The 13,638-nt window shown below is 46.9% G+C and overlaps 1 protein-coding gene across 1 annotated transcript in view; it reads right to left on the bottom strand.

The window, feature by feature from the left end:
- Positions 1–1,801: 1,801 nt before the first annotated feature.
- Positions 1,802–13,638, bottom strand: part of dnmbp (dynamin binding protein) — a 43,096-nt gene continuing 31,259 nt past the window's right edge. The window contains 12 exon segments of the mRNA XM_079757041.1: positions 1,802–2,954; positions 3,424–4,088; positions 4,734–4,932; positions 5,174–5,413; positions 5,862–6,194; positions 6,635–6,868; positions 7,430–7,560; positions 8,463–8,662; positions 9,696–9,713; positions 11,919–12,066; positions 12,373–12,472; positions 13,067–13,314. Coding sequence (XP_079613167.1) covers positions 2,769–2,954; positions 3,424–4,088; positions 4,734–4,932; positions 5,174–5,413; positions 5,862–6,194; positions 6,635–6,868; positions 7,430–7,560; positions 8,463–8,662; positions 9,696–9,713; positions 11,919–12,066; positions 12,373–12,472; positions 13,067–13,314 — 2,702 coding nt within the window. The 3' untranslated portion in view covers positions 1,802–2,768.

The following is a 13,638-nucleotide window of genomic DNA, read 5'->3' as shown; positions in this document are numbered from 1 at the left end:
CAGTGGCTCAATGGGATAATGCCCTGTACAGGTGATCCTTAGGTTGAGATTTCGAATCCCGATTATAGCATAATGCTTACAGTTATATTTCAACTTTTAAGGGAAGACATTCATTCATTGCAAATGAGACATGATTATTAATTTAGATGAAAGAATGATGCTCTGCAATGATGCTGAATGTAGATGAAGGTATTATGATGAATAGATTTTGTCCAGGAAATTTATATAAAATAAATGACAAAATGTTGTTTAATTTTTTTTTTTTTTTTGGTTACACAATATATTTCCATGCATTGCTGTTATATATAATCATTAAAATAGATATTAAATGATCCATTTTGGAATTATCATATTGAAATCTGATCACATTGCGTCACACTGCTTAATATTCCCGCTGTGGTCCTGACCTGTTTGGTCTCTCTCTCCGTGTAAAAAGCGTACAAGGCGTCCGCAGACAAGGGGATGTCCCTGGGCTATGACCTGAGGTTGGACGCCATCCCCTTCCAGACCGTTAAAGCCTCCAGAGAGATCGCCAGTGGTCTAAGTCCAGCACCTCAAGGACTTTAGAGTGGACACACACTTTTTAACCAAATATGTTGACCTCAAAAAGATGTTACTAAACACAGACATTGAAAAGTCTAAAGGGACAGGAGAAACTAGGAGGTCTCCAGGTAAAACTAGGCAGTGTATTATAACAGTTACGGTGTATACTGTCATTAACACTTTTATCCAAAGAGACTTTCAATTGAGGATGAGAACAACGCAAGCAATAAAATTTGAAGTAGCAAAACGACGTAAAACGTTAAATACTGGATAAAGTAAACAGAGGAAAAATCGAACTGGAGAGACCGCGGTAGCCAGTAGCCAAGGGATAGTCGATTTTTCACTTACAATAAAACAAGCCCGATGAAGACCCTCACCGTATCCTCCCCCCACTGCCCCCCCACAGCTCAGCTACAAAGAGTCCCACCTGCGGGAGAAGGGCCAGCAGGTGGGCTGGTAATAAACAGTTTGTTAAAAGCAACCAAACTGAATCTTCAATTTCCTAACCACTAAAATCAAATTCATTTTCTGCTGGTATAGTCCACCCAGCACAAGTCAGACAACAGAGAAGACATGTGAATACACACACACTTGATACATCGGCAACGCCAGCGGCATCTACAGTACCTACATTAGAAACCTGGTGTCCAGATACAGAGACGGCCCACAGTGCTATGAGCGGCCGCACCAGGAACCCAATGATGAAGGTGAGAATGATGATGATGATGTCCCCTCTGGGCAGCTCAGCAGGACCACTGGAGAACCTCCTTGCTACCTGCAGTTGTGTTAATTTAAAACTGATACCGCCCGCTTCCAAGACCACCCTGTGCGTTTACAGTTGGGTGGCGTTTCCCAACAACATCCGGTTAATTATCGCCTATCACTTGAGTCAGTCTGGTTCAGAATTTAGAATTTACTTGTCCAAAAAACAAACAACCACCTGAACCAAGAAAAGTCATAACTATACACAATATTTTTTTGGTTTCAAATCACTTGATACTATAAAGATAACAATCCTTCTTGAAACACAATATAGGACAACAATTATTTATTTATCTGACCTTTATTTATCCAGGAAGGTCCCATTGAGAAATAATATCTCGTCTTCAAGGGAGTCCTGGCCAAGATAGCCGACTAGTAAATTTACTTTTTCAACAAAAAGCATAGTCCTCCACATGTCTGAAATACAAATTGTTAAAGACACAATTGACTCAACACAAATACTTTTATTCAGTTAATATTTTTTATTCGACCAGTGATAGCTTGGCATGGGAGTGCAGAAATACAGTCTCAACAAGGAGCTTTATATAGAATGCAAATAAGTAAAGTGAACAAGAGATCAATGTGGCCTCCTGATTGGTCGACCTCCTCCCTTTAAATCATATATATATATATATATATATATATATATATATATATATGCCACACACCTCATCATCTGTTTACTTTACAAAAGGTCAGCCCCCGTTGTCATGGAGATCAACGATATAGATTCAAAGAGTGCTTTTGTAAACCATGACTTCACAGTCAAAAATCAACCATTTTTTAAGATGCATGTGTTTGTTTAGATCTGTGGGAATTGTGGAAATGCTGACACAAGCCTCTAGCTTGTTGCATGTGCAAAGTAAAAGTGCACGCTAAATACAGGTCAGGACCCACCACACACACACACACACACACACACACACACACACACACACACTTGCTTTTTTGTTCGATTCATTCTCCTGTTTCACACCATTTTGTTCTTCTCTCGCTCTTCTTGTATATACATCTAGTGGACATAGTGGTGAGTGACTTCCTGTGGACGAATCCCCACGGGTTTGTCCCCTGGTACAAAACAGGTCGGATACGCAGAGATCAAAGCTACTAAAAAAAGACTGCATCATAAAACAAGGTTGTTTTTGTATAAATATAGGCATGTAGAACACTAGCTGTCCAACTGGCAGTTGAGAGCACTCGGTCCAAATCCTTAAAAAAATAAAGAGAAAGTCTGGCTAGCGAAATATCAGCAACAACATCAGGTCCCAAAACGGTCCAATCGGAAGGCGTTCGGAGGTCATGTGATCAATTGTAGTGCTGCGGCACTTTCCACTCCCGCTCAAACTGTCTTGACAGCTTCGCGTCCAGAGCTCGCTCACGTGCACGCACGCCCAGAGCCTCTAGCGGAAAGTACGCGTCCCGTCGGGAAACTAACCGAGGCGTCACCGGCCCTGCCCCCTTCCTCAAGTGTACTCGGACTTGCGGATGTAGTTGGATGGAACGTAACCGCGGCGACCGCCCGCCTCCCCCAGCCACCATTCGCCGTTGCCGTTCATGTCGTGGAACTCCAGGATGCGGACACGCTCGTGGGCCGCGATGGTCATCTCGTTGGCACAGCGGGCGCTGAAGGAGTAGAGGGCGTAGTAGATCTGGTGGGACACACGCACACACACACACACACACACACAGTTATTATTTGCTATAATACATGTAATACGATAACATTAACATAATATATAAAACTTAGGTTAATCTTGTGGTACGGTTGTTGCACCCCCAGCTAAAAGGGTCTTTGGTTCCAAACCCAATGTCCCTTGGCTTTGGGCATCGTTGAAGAAGGCTAATACTAAATTAACTCAAAGCACCGTCTCTGAATTGGTGGTCACTACCTCAAAAGTCTGATCAAAACCCTGTATTCTGTCCAGCTGTTCATCAGAAACCTGGTTCTGCAGCAGTGGGAATTTCATGGAATTACTCCAATACTAAAATGTGTTTTGAATGTTCTCAGCCTCACATTTAAGCGGTCAAAAGCGATTCTACTCCATGACTAAGTGTCAGAAGAGCTCAAACAGCCATTAGTCATGAGTGTCCCCCCTCATCACCAGAGCCCACCCTCACCTGGTGTCCGTCTATCTCCTTATCGGCCTCCGGATCCGGCTCCATGTACTCCATGTCCCGGGCGTACGCGTTCCCCCTCAGGCTGCCGCCGCTGTCGCCATGGCTACGGCCCCGTGAGGAACCACCACCGTTTTGGCCGCTGTGGTTCCCGCCGCCGGGACCTGCGTCCGCCTGAGCGTAGCGCTGTAAACTCCCGCTGCTCCGGCTGTGAGGGCCGTCCGTGGGCGACGGCTCGGGCGCCTTGGCGGGTTCGGTCCGACCCGGGCGCTCCTGGGAGTCTCTGTGATGCGCCGCGTGCCTGTGGCGGTCGTCCACGGCGGCGGCAGCGGCGTCCCGCAGCGCGTGCTCTGGGGGGTATTCCCTCCGAGGAACCGAGGCGCTCCCGGTCGGGTCGAAGGAGGCGGGCTCGTCGCGCCGGCGGCGGCGCCCGGTGACGGAGGCGGAGTCGATGGAGGGCTGCGGCGAGGGCTGGGCGGCGCTGAAGCTGACGGTGGCGGCCTCCTGGTTGAAGGTCAAAGTGCTGGTGCTGTTCTGGCGGGAGAAGACGGGGGAGGAGCCGCCGTAGCCCGACTCGTTGGACGACTGGCTCTCGATGGACACGTCTGAGTGGCTGCGGCGCGGGTTGTAGGGCTTCAGGAAGGAGCTGTACACGAAGCCCTTGGTGACTGGAGGGGGGGGGGGGGGGGGGGGGGAGGACAATGATATCCATTATTATCAGGAGGCATTCTATTGACCAGATTTCAAACAAAAAGGAAAACAAGGAAATAAAATCTCCAACAAGAGAGCTAGTTTGATGTGGTACATACCACCCAATGAAATTGAAGGCTTTGAACACTGAAACCAGCTGAAACCTTTAAATAATAGATATATTAATATAAAAAAAAAAAAAATAAATCATAATAAACAGTTAAGAGAGAGCAGCTCTATGTTGTAGGAAGGGGTCTGGGGTCAGCTTGATGGCTGAAAACACTAGTACATCCATCAAGTAGGGGATCTACTAGCGACCCATGTTCAAATCCACTCAGTTATTTTCGTATATCTAAATAGTCAACCATTAAGGGGACCCTTGTATATTTTAGACTGCTTTCAACATGCATTGCTAGTTATCTTCTATTTGTAGGTTGTCTGTCTGGCGTGTCTTAAATTTGCATTGGAGTGAGGACAAATCTGCCCAGTTCTGCATTCCCTTCACTCTCTTCTTTCAACCCACCGTCTTTGACTTCTTCCCCGCTCTTCTCCAACAAGTCATAAAAAGCCAGAAAAAAAAAAACATCTCTCCCCTCGCCATCGGCCAGGTGCAGTGGGCTTACCTCCGTTGTCGATGAGCCAGCGGTTGTTGCTGCCCATGGGGTCCTGCTGCTTGATGACCCCCACCAGGTCGCCCTCCATCACCGACATGTCCAGGTCCTGCGCCGCGTTGAAGTTCCTCTCCGCCCGGAACAGCTTCTCCGGGGTGTAGCGCGCCAGCAGGCCCGACCGCTGCTCGTCCGTTTGGGGGATGTAGTTGGGCTGAGGGACCCAGAGGGAATAAAACATACGGTTAGGACAGAGCAAGAACATAAAAAAAAGGAATAGAATCATATATTGGCTGAGCTCTGACACATGGAATAAAAGTATCTGCGGCTTAATGATGTTAGTAAAGGAATGAATCCATCACAGCTCCCCTAGAGTCCTGCCTGGTAGCAACAGTGAGGACAGGAAGTGCAATAGACTGAGAGGAAGCCTGAAATGGATGACCATCTCGACGTACCGGCCCCTGGAGCTGTTTCTTGGAGTTCTGCTTCTCCATGGGCTTCTTGTCGAAGGTCTTCCGCATGGTGGAGGACGAGGACGAGGAGGAGATGGAGGTGGAGGTGCCGGTGGTGGTGGAGGAGGAGGCGGGCAGATTCTCGGGGCAGAAGCTGAAGCTCTGGAGGAGCTTCAGGACGCGAGTGTACTCCTCCTGGAACACCGACACCAGGTTCCCCTCCGTGCTGCAGAGACTGGAGACCTGGAGGAGGAGGAGGAGAGGCAAAGAGCCGATGAGTCAGTAAAGGCGGGATATGTACCATGTATTGACCCAAGTCACACCACAACAACCTTGTTTCCATTAACCTCCCCCTCCCCATCCATCAATTGTTCCCTCCATACATCATCCAGCCATCCACATCCACCCTCCACCAATCCATCCAACTCCCCATATATCCATTCCTTCCTCAATCCGTCATCCATCCATCCTCCAAACCATCCATACCTCCCTTTCCACATCCCCCTCCCATTCATGTCGACCCATCCACCCATCGCTCATCTCCACCCATTCATCCCATCCCTCCTGCTCATTTATCCCTCCATCTCCACCTCCCGACGCATTTATCTCACCCTCCATCCATCAATCCCTCCATCCATCTCTCCACCCATTCGCCTCCACCCCCCCGCCCCCACCCGTCCCTCCGTCCTACCTGCAGCAGGGGCTTCAGCTCGCCGAGGGTCCGCTTCACAAAGTCCTTCTGTGCGCGGGCGAAGGCACGCACGCAGCCGGTGAGCAGCTCCTCGGCTGCCGTGTGGAACTTGGGCAGCTCGTCCAGCAGCTGGGCGTTGAGCGCCTCGTAGTTGTTGCGCGCGGCCCGCAGCTCCTCCTGTGCGCGGCGCTCCTTCATGCGCTCGGCGCGCTCCTTGCAGCCGTCGTAGTCCAGCAGCTTGTCAAAGCGCTTCTGGATCAGCTTGTGGGGCCCAGCGAACATGAGCAACAGCTGGTTCAGGGGCCCCGTGACAAGGGCCTCCGTGCGCTCTTTCTGCTCGGAGAGAGAGGGAGAGCGGAAGAGGAGGAGAGAGGGAGAGGGGGGGAGGGGGAGAGAGCAAATCAAAGTTGTTGGTCACATGACCTTGTTATTTGTTGTACAAGTCACATTTTCGAATCGAATCAATCCAATGTTCGACCTTTTCGGGGGGGCAATCATATTAAATATGATCTAATCCTTGTGTAACGATGTCATACGTCTCCAGGTCAGTTAACGTTAACTCAGCAGGATAGCGTGTGGGGGATAGGGCAGGTTAGACTCCCAGCCAAAAAGTGCTGGGTCCAATCTCAATGAGGCCAACGAACCGATAAGGGGAAAGGTTAAAGGGGAAATGTCAAAAGGTAAAGGTTAAATGGTAAAGCCCTGGTGGCACTGGGATAAAGCCTGTGGCGGCTGACTCCACAGTAAGCGGCAGCAGAAGGTCAAGGTCTTACAAAGTGGGTGAACTGCTTGTCGCTGATGGAGCGGTGGGCTCTCTGGAAGCACTCGGGGTCCATGAAGCTGCGGTCCGTGTAGATGTCACAGAAACTGATGGCCGCCAACACTTTGACCGATGCAGACTCGCGGATGTGCTGCAGGTAGAGGGAGATGTCCCTGATGAAGGACTTGATGAGCCTCTCCTGCAGACGGAACCTCTTCTCCGCCTCGTCAAACGCCTCGTCCTTGATCTGAGGGGAAACAAACGCTACGGTTTGAACAGACTCCCTTCCACTGGGTTTGTCTCAAAGGACGTGACAGGCAGGCGGGGCAAGGAAAGTACTTGATTATCCACTGCACACTAAAGGCCCATTCACAGCCTACTGTTAATACGGAAAGGAACCCTTTCGTCCGGTCCCGGAGGTCGTTTCGTCCGTTAGTGGGTCCGAGAAACGGAGAAATGGAACAATAACAACGGAAATCGAGGCGGCAGTATAGAGTCAGAAATCCAACCATTCACGAAAATAGAGAGTAGTATAATATCTGATATATGTATATATATATTTATATATATATTAATTTAATGTTATATACTTATATTATACTATACCTATATACTTATATTATACTATATACCGACGGACGAATTTTGTCCGGATCCGGAGGTATGAATCGGCCTTAAGACCTTCCAGAGAGCTTTACATAGACAGGAATCACTTATTTAAAAAGGTTAATCTTTAAAAGACATTCAATTAAAAAGAGAACTGTAAAATAACAGCATAAGTAAAAGGGCTAGCCAAGCACTTAGTTACCTGGGGGGAGATGCCGGTGAGGTGTTTGATGTGGCTGCTGACACGGTTCGACTTCTTGATGATGGAGTGCATGCTGAGCTTGGAGATCTTGTCTATCAGCGTGTCCTCGTCCCCTTTCCTGTACTTCATCACTGTGGACAGCAGAGGGCGCAGCGGAGTCAGAGAACAAAATCAACTGGGGACAAAGCTGTCTTAAAAAGCTAGACTGTACATCCAAATAAGGGTCACTAATGTAAATTGTAGATTGATTGTTAAGCCCAAAACATGCAGCCATAATGGGTGATACCGGAGATAATATTTACTTGAAATTTGGCACCAAAATACACTATACAATACAATACACTGAAAACATTCAACATTCAGTACATTCGACTTCAATTCAACGGCTTTTTCGGGGTCGTTCAAAATGTGACCTCTTCTTGGGTTTTGGTTCATTGGCCTTTGGATCTCAAAATAAGATAATTATTTGTCATTGTTTACGAAACAACAACAACAAAATAATAAAAATTTAAATACATGAGAATAATACTATAATAAAACAAAAAAGTCCTAACCATGTACTTTCACTGTACTATACTCAAAATCTTTACACTTTTGAGCCAACCCAATTGAAAGCAGCCTGTTAGCAACCTAAAGCAACTAAGCCCGGTCTTCATCCTACAGCAGCCTAGCTACACCCAGCCCAGCTCCACCCAGCCTAGCTCCACCCAGCCTAGCTCCACCCAGCCTAGCTACACCCAGCCTAGCTACACCCAGCCCAGCCTAGTAACACCCAGCCCAGCTACACCTAGCCTAGCTACACCCAGCCTAGCTACACCCAGCCCAGCCTAGCTACACCCAGCCCAGCCTAGCTACACCCAGCCCAGCTACACCCAGCCTAGCTACACCCAGCCTAGCTACACCTAGCCTAGCTACACCTAGCCTAGCTACACCCAGCCCAGCCTAGCTACACCCAGCCTAGCTACACCTAGCCTAGCTACACCCAGCCTAGCTACACCCAGCCTAGCTACACCCAGCCCTGCAGCAGACGTACCCAGGTCCTTGCGGCGCTTGTACTCGTTGATGTTGACGTTGATCTCCTTGACGGCCAGCAGGGCTAGTGAGAGCTGGGCGTGGTCGTGGTGGCCCTCGGGGGTGGCCCCCAGGAGCTCCATGAGCAGCAGGGGGTAGCGCATCACCCTCTGCACCGGCTTGATGAGGAAGGAGCCCAGGTTGATGTAGTTGGTCTTCCCCCTGGGACAGGAGAGAGAGAGAGAGAGTGGGAGAGAGAGTGTCAGACGGAGGGTGGAGATCCACAGCGAAGTTGAAAGGAGAACCAGGGAGGCGGAGCAAGATGTGGACTGGATTGAGGAGAGCGAGGCACACGAGCGAGCGAGAGGCAGAGCGAGAGGCAGAGCGGATAATCTGGGCGTTGATGTTCTGAGAGTAGCATTTCAAGCTTAATAAAGACATTGTTTTTAAGTGTTAAAAAAAAAGCCACCATTATGTCATATTTTTGTCAAGAGAATGGCAAACAGATCAATAATCATACTACTTGCTTTGATTGGCTTGAGGATCCTACTGTTCCGATTTCATTCACATAACAAATCAGTTAATTATAAAACAAATGTATTTCGTTATGGCAGGCATTCAAGAGCAACTTAATTTTTTCGGAGTTTTTTGTTGATTTTAAACTTTATGTTTCTGCTGTTAATCCGCCACTAGATGGCATAAAGCAAGCATTTTAGGAAACCCTAAGCCCTTCTCCGCACCACCGCCACCACAACCCCCTCTCAGCGTTGTCCAGAAAAACAATCATTTTTCTCTTGGACCACAGAGCACACAAGGAGTAGCGGAACCCTTCACAATAAAGGCGCAGTGCGAGCCCACACACACACACACACAAACACACACATGCACACACACCCACACACACAGACAGACACACACACACACACACACACACACACACACACACACACACACACACACACACACACACACACACACACACACACACAGAAATAAGAAAGCCCATTAATTCCTGCAGAGGAAACAGGACAGTATGATCCATTGTAGAGTCCCAAGTTCACACAGCACACACACACACACGCAGCTTGAGTTTAAAAAGCCATCACAGGATGTACGGTAAACACACACACAGGCGCCTGCATGTCATTCCCAGGCCGGTAGGTTAGTAGGAGCCCATGGCATGCGGCGACGGGATGATTTCTCATGCAAGGAAATCATCTGAGACAGAAAGGACTTTGAGGGGGAAGAAACTTACCACGCTCGATAGACAGCCCTGTGGCAGAGGTGAAGAGAAGAGAGAGGGATAACACATAATGGGTTTTAGAGTAGCCTTGGTGTTCACATACACAGCGACTGCAAGTACAGAGATGCTTCAGAGTCTAAAACATAGTTCACACTCAAAGAGTAGATGGAGGAGCTTTGCTGTCGTGTTGAGGCCTGTCCAACTACTACAGATCTACTAAAGTAACAGAACTACTAAACTACTTAATTACAGGATGACTAAACTACAGGAGTTTGGAACCTCTCAACGACATAACTGTAAAACATACAGAAAGTCTTAACTACAGAGCTATGGAATTATAGAAAGAATAAACCATAACTACAGAGAGACTAAAACTCCTAAACTACATAACCACTGAACACTAACAGACCCCCTAAACGACTGTGGCCACTAAACAACCAGGCTTCCCGTTGTTCTTCCTGTAAGTACAGAAGAATTTGAGCAGAGCCCCACTGGGATATTGGAGCAGGGTTGCCATGGTTACGGCTTATATAGTTTCTTCTTGACTGGCCAGAGGCCTCGCTCCCAAACTGAATGAATGAATTGTCCGAGAGCTGCGCTCGCTTAAAAAAAAACAACACTTTCAAGCACAGAACTTCCCTGTTGCCTCAATGTTTAATATAAATACCGCCAAGCATGACAATATTTACTCTGTTACTGGTGCGTGAGCACTTAAAGTCAGGGGTTGCTAAACTAGTATATATAACGATATATATATATAACAGTGTATATATATCAATTTATAAATAGATTTATATAGCTACATCATTTCTGTATTATTATATAGCTATATCATTTCTATATTGATTACAATAGAGCCACAAATGCTACCTAAAATTTAATTAATTAATGAAAAAGGATACAAGTTATAATTGTTTGTTTTTGTATTAGAAAACTCGCTAAAGTCCCTTATACAGTAAGATATTACATTTTTTGTTTAAAAAATGTGTTATAGTGTACAAAAAGTGTTGCGGCGTGTCTCTCTAGTTCCCCTCCAAGGTCTTCCCTAGGTCAGGTGGCTATGCTAACAAAAGCTGGGGCACCGTGTTGTGTTGGCTTTACTGTTCACACCGTCAAAGGGACAAGGAAAACAGCCATGTAAGAACCAGAGGAAAATAATCCAGACTAAATCCAATGTCAATTTGGTTTAGACCCGGTCTGTTTTATACCGTTATTCATCATGTAGTCTGGTTTTTGTGGATGTTTTTTTTTTTCTTGGTCATAGTATGCCCCTTCGTTCCCTATGGGCTTCCTTTCTACCACAGGCTAGGTGTCAGTATCATCAAACAAAGATGGCTGATAGCGTTCTACAGGACAAAGCAAGTTCCTGTGTGACTGTAGTCCCCTAAATACCTGCGACAATGAGACAAGACCAACCTGGCGGGGGACATTCTTAACGTGCTTGCATAGTATGTCACCCTTGATGACACGTGTGTGTGTGTGTGTGTGTGGTCAATGTTTGCGTCAAGAAAGTCGCTGCATTTCATTTTGAATACAAGACAAAAATAATAACTAAACTGTCAAACCCGATTGCCTTTGAATAGACTCCGATAACCAAACCCCAGACTTTACACTCCCGACTCCCCATTAGGAATGATGTTGGTATTGATAGTTTCATGATTCATGTTTCCAAGCTGAGAAACTCTAACTCAAATGCATAACCTTCAGGTATTGACAGTTAATGTTTAACCTCAACCTTGTATTTGTTTCATACGGTCAGGGTTCATGCATTTAAACACACACACCCAAGTTGCACTTTGTTGGTTTTCACACTCATGCATGTTGAAGGGCAATAGACGCGCTCGGATACTTTCTGATATCAGAGAGCACTGCTTCATTAAGGGTTTCACACACATCAACAAGACGATTAAACATGTAGCAGTATTTCATTCCCATTTCACGAGCCATGCATGTCCTCCTCAGATATCCTAAAACACTTAAGTTAGTTGCTTTCAAATTAGCATTCTCAACGTAGCAATTATTTTCCCAGCATTTCTTGAGCTAGCACTCTTGTCTAGACGTTCTAAAGCTACAAATTCTGATACTAGAAATTCGACAAGCAAATCAGTTTTTCTCGTGAAAGTCTTTCTAAAAAATTGCAGTGACAAAGCTAGACGTTCTAATTCTAAGCTTCTAAATCCAATTGTTTCTAAAGAGCTTGCAATTCTGGAGTTAGCAGTTCTTAAAGCTAGTCACCTGAGCTTCTCCAGACACTCCAGGACGTGGCGCTGGATGTTCTCGTCCTTCTCGTAGGTCCCCAGCAGAGCGATGGCGTCGTCGTGGTTCTGACAGTAGATCTTGTACACGTCCTCCAGCTCAGATTTAAAGTCCAGAAACACCTTTCCTGCAGAACACAACATAAAAGATGGGTTAAATATAAAAAACGATATAGATGCATCAGCGATATGAATGCTACATATGCATACAATTCTGTTTATCTTTGTTTTTAGATTCTTTAAACTTCCCCTAACTGAATGTGTGACTTTTAGCAATGTATTTCATGTTTTGGTGAAAAAAGTTTCAGCCTAGCTCCTCTTAACCAACTTATTCATATAACCTTAGCAATACGAAAAAAGAATGGGAGCGATATGAAAACCATAGAGAGTAGAAGAAGAAGAATGTATCCCTGAAGGAGGAAATGTCTTCTCACCGATGGAGTCAGTCTCCTCTAGTTCGCGGAAGAGCCGCTGTGAGAGGTCGATGACCGAGCCGATGTTTCCGAACAGGCCGTCATAGTCCACGTTCTGCACCTATAAAGGCAACGGGGATTCAACACAGATTAGGTACACGTGTAGGGTATGAGATGCTTGTTTCAAATGGGGTTCACTCTACATACACTCCTCAGCCCTATGTTAACGTTTTCCACATATATGAAATCTTTTAAATGATGTAACTGGTTATTTACTCTATCTCAACATAAACAATAATAGTAGAATTTACATTTTATTATAAAAAGCACATTTCATTTCCAATAAATCCCGTAACAAAAGGAGTGAACTAATTCATTTAAAAACTTAGTGCAAAGAATTTTGGTACACCCTTAAACCTAATAAAACACTCACCCTCCAGCCAGGCACCAACCTACCATCAAAACCCTCTCCCCCAGCCCAACACCACCCCTCAATCACCACCCCTCCTTCCAACCAGCACCACCCTACCAACACCCTTCTTCCAAGCCAGCACCAACCTACAAACAGCACCCTTCCCTCCAGCCCAACACTCACCACCCCTCCTTCCAACCCAGCACCACCCATAACACCACCAACCCCTCCGACCCACCCAACCAAACACCACCACCCTCAGACTCAAAGTCCCCCCCTGCCCCCTCCAGCACCACCACCCACCTGCTTGCGCTGGAGCGGCTCCACGATCTCGCTGACGCACATCTGCAGGTCCTTGATGTAGTCCTTCTCCGTCTGCAGCAGCTCCTCCACCACCTTCTCCCGCTTCTCCATCATCCTCAGCTCGGGGTCCTCACCCCCGGAGGAGGGGTTGGAGCCGCCAGGGGCCAAGGCGGAGGCGGTGGTGGGGGCCATGTCCGACAGAGGGCTGGAGTCCATGGACTTGCGTTCAGCCGACATCAGGGTCATCTCTATGGAGGCAGAGGAGAAGAGAGAGTGAGCTTCAGCATCACCGACCGGTTGGGTCTGGTCAACTGCCGTGAAATTTCTACACTCATTTTATATGTAATCTAGTTATCGGCCATCTGTACGAAACAGATAACCTGGCAACGTCAGACCAATTCGGAACCTCTCAGGATCCTATCAGTACATTTTCTATTCTAAAGGTGGGCCCAGAACCAAAATCCCTCGGGATGTAATTGGAAAGACCAATCAGAGTAACAATATGTGTGACACAGCATACAAACCCGCCCCACATTAGCTAAAAGGCTGTGATTGCCCGACCTGGGCCAGGT

This window comes from Pollachius pollachius (assembly GCF_949987615.1).
Source record: "Pollachius pollachius genome assembly, chromosome: 19".
Taxonomy (NCBI): domain Eukaryota; kingdom Metazoa; phylum Chordata; class Actinopteri; order Gadiformes; family Gadidae; genus Pollachius; species Pollachius pollachius.
Note: the sequence above shows the minus strand (reverse complement) of the source record. Positions and strands in the feature narration are given on the sequence as shown.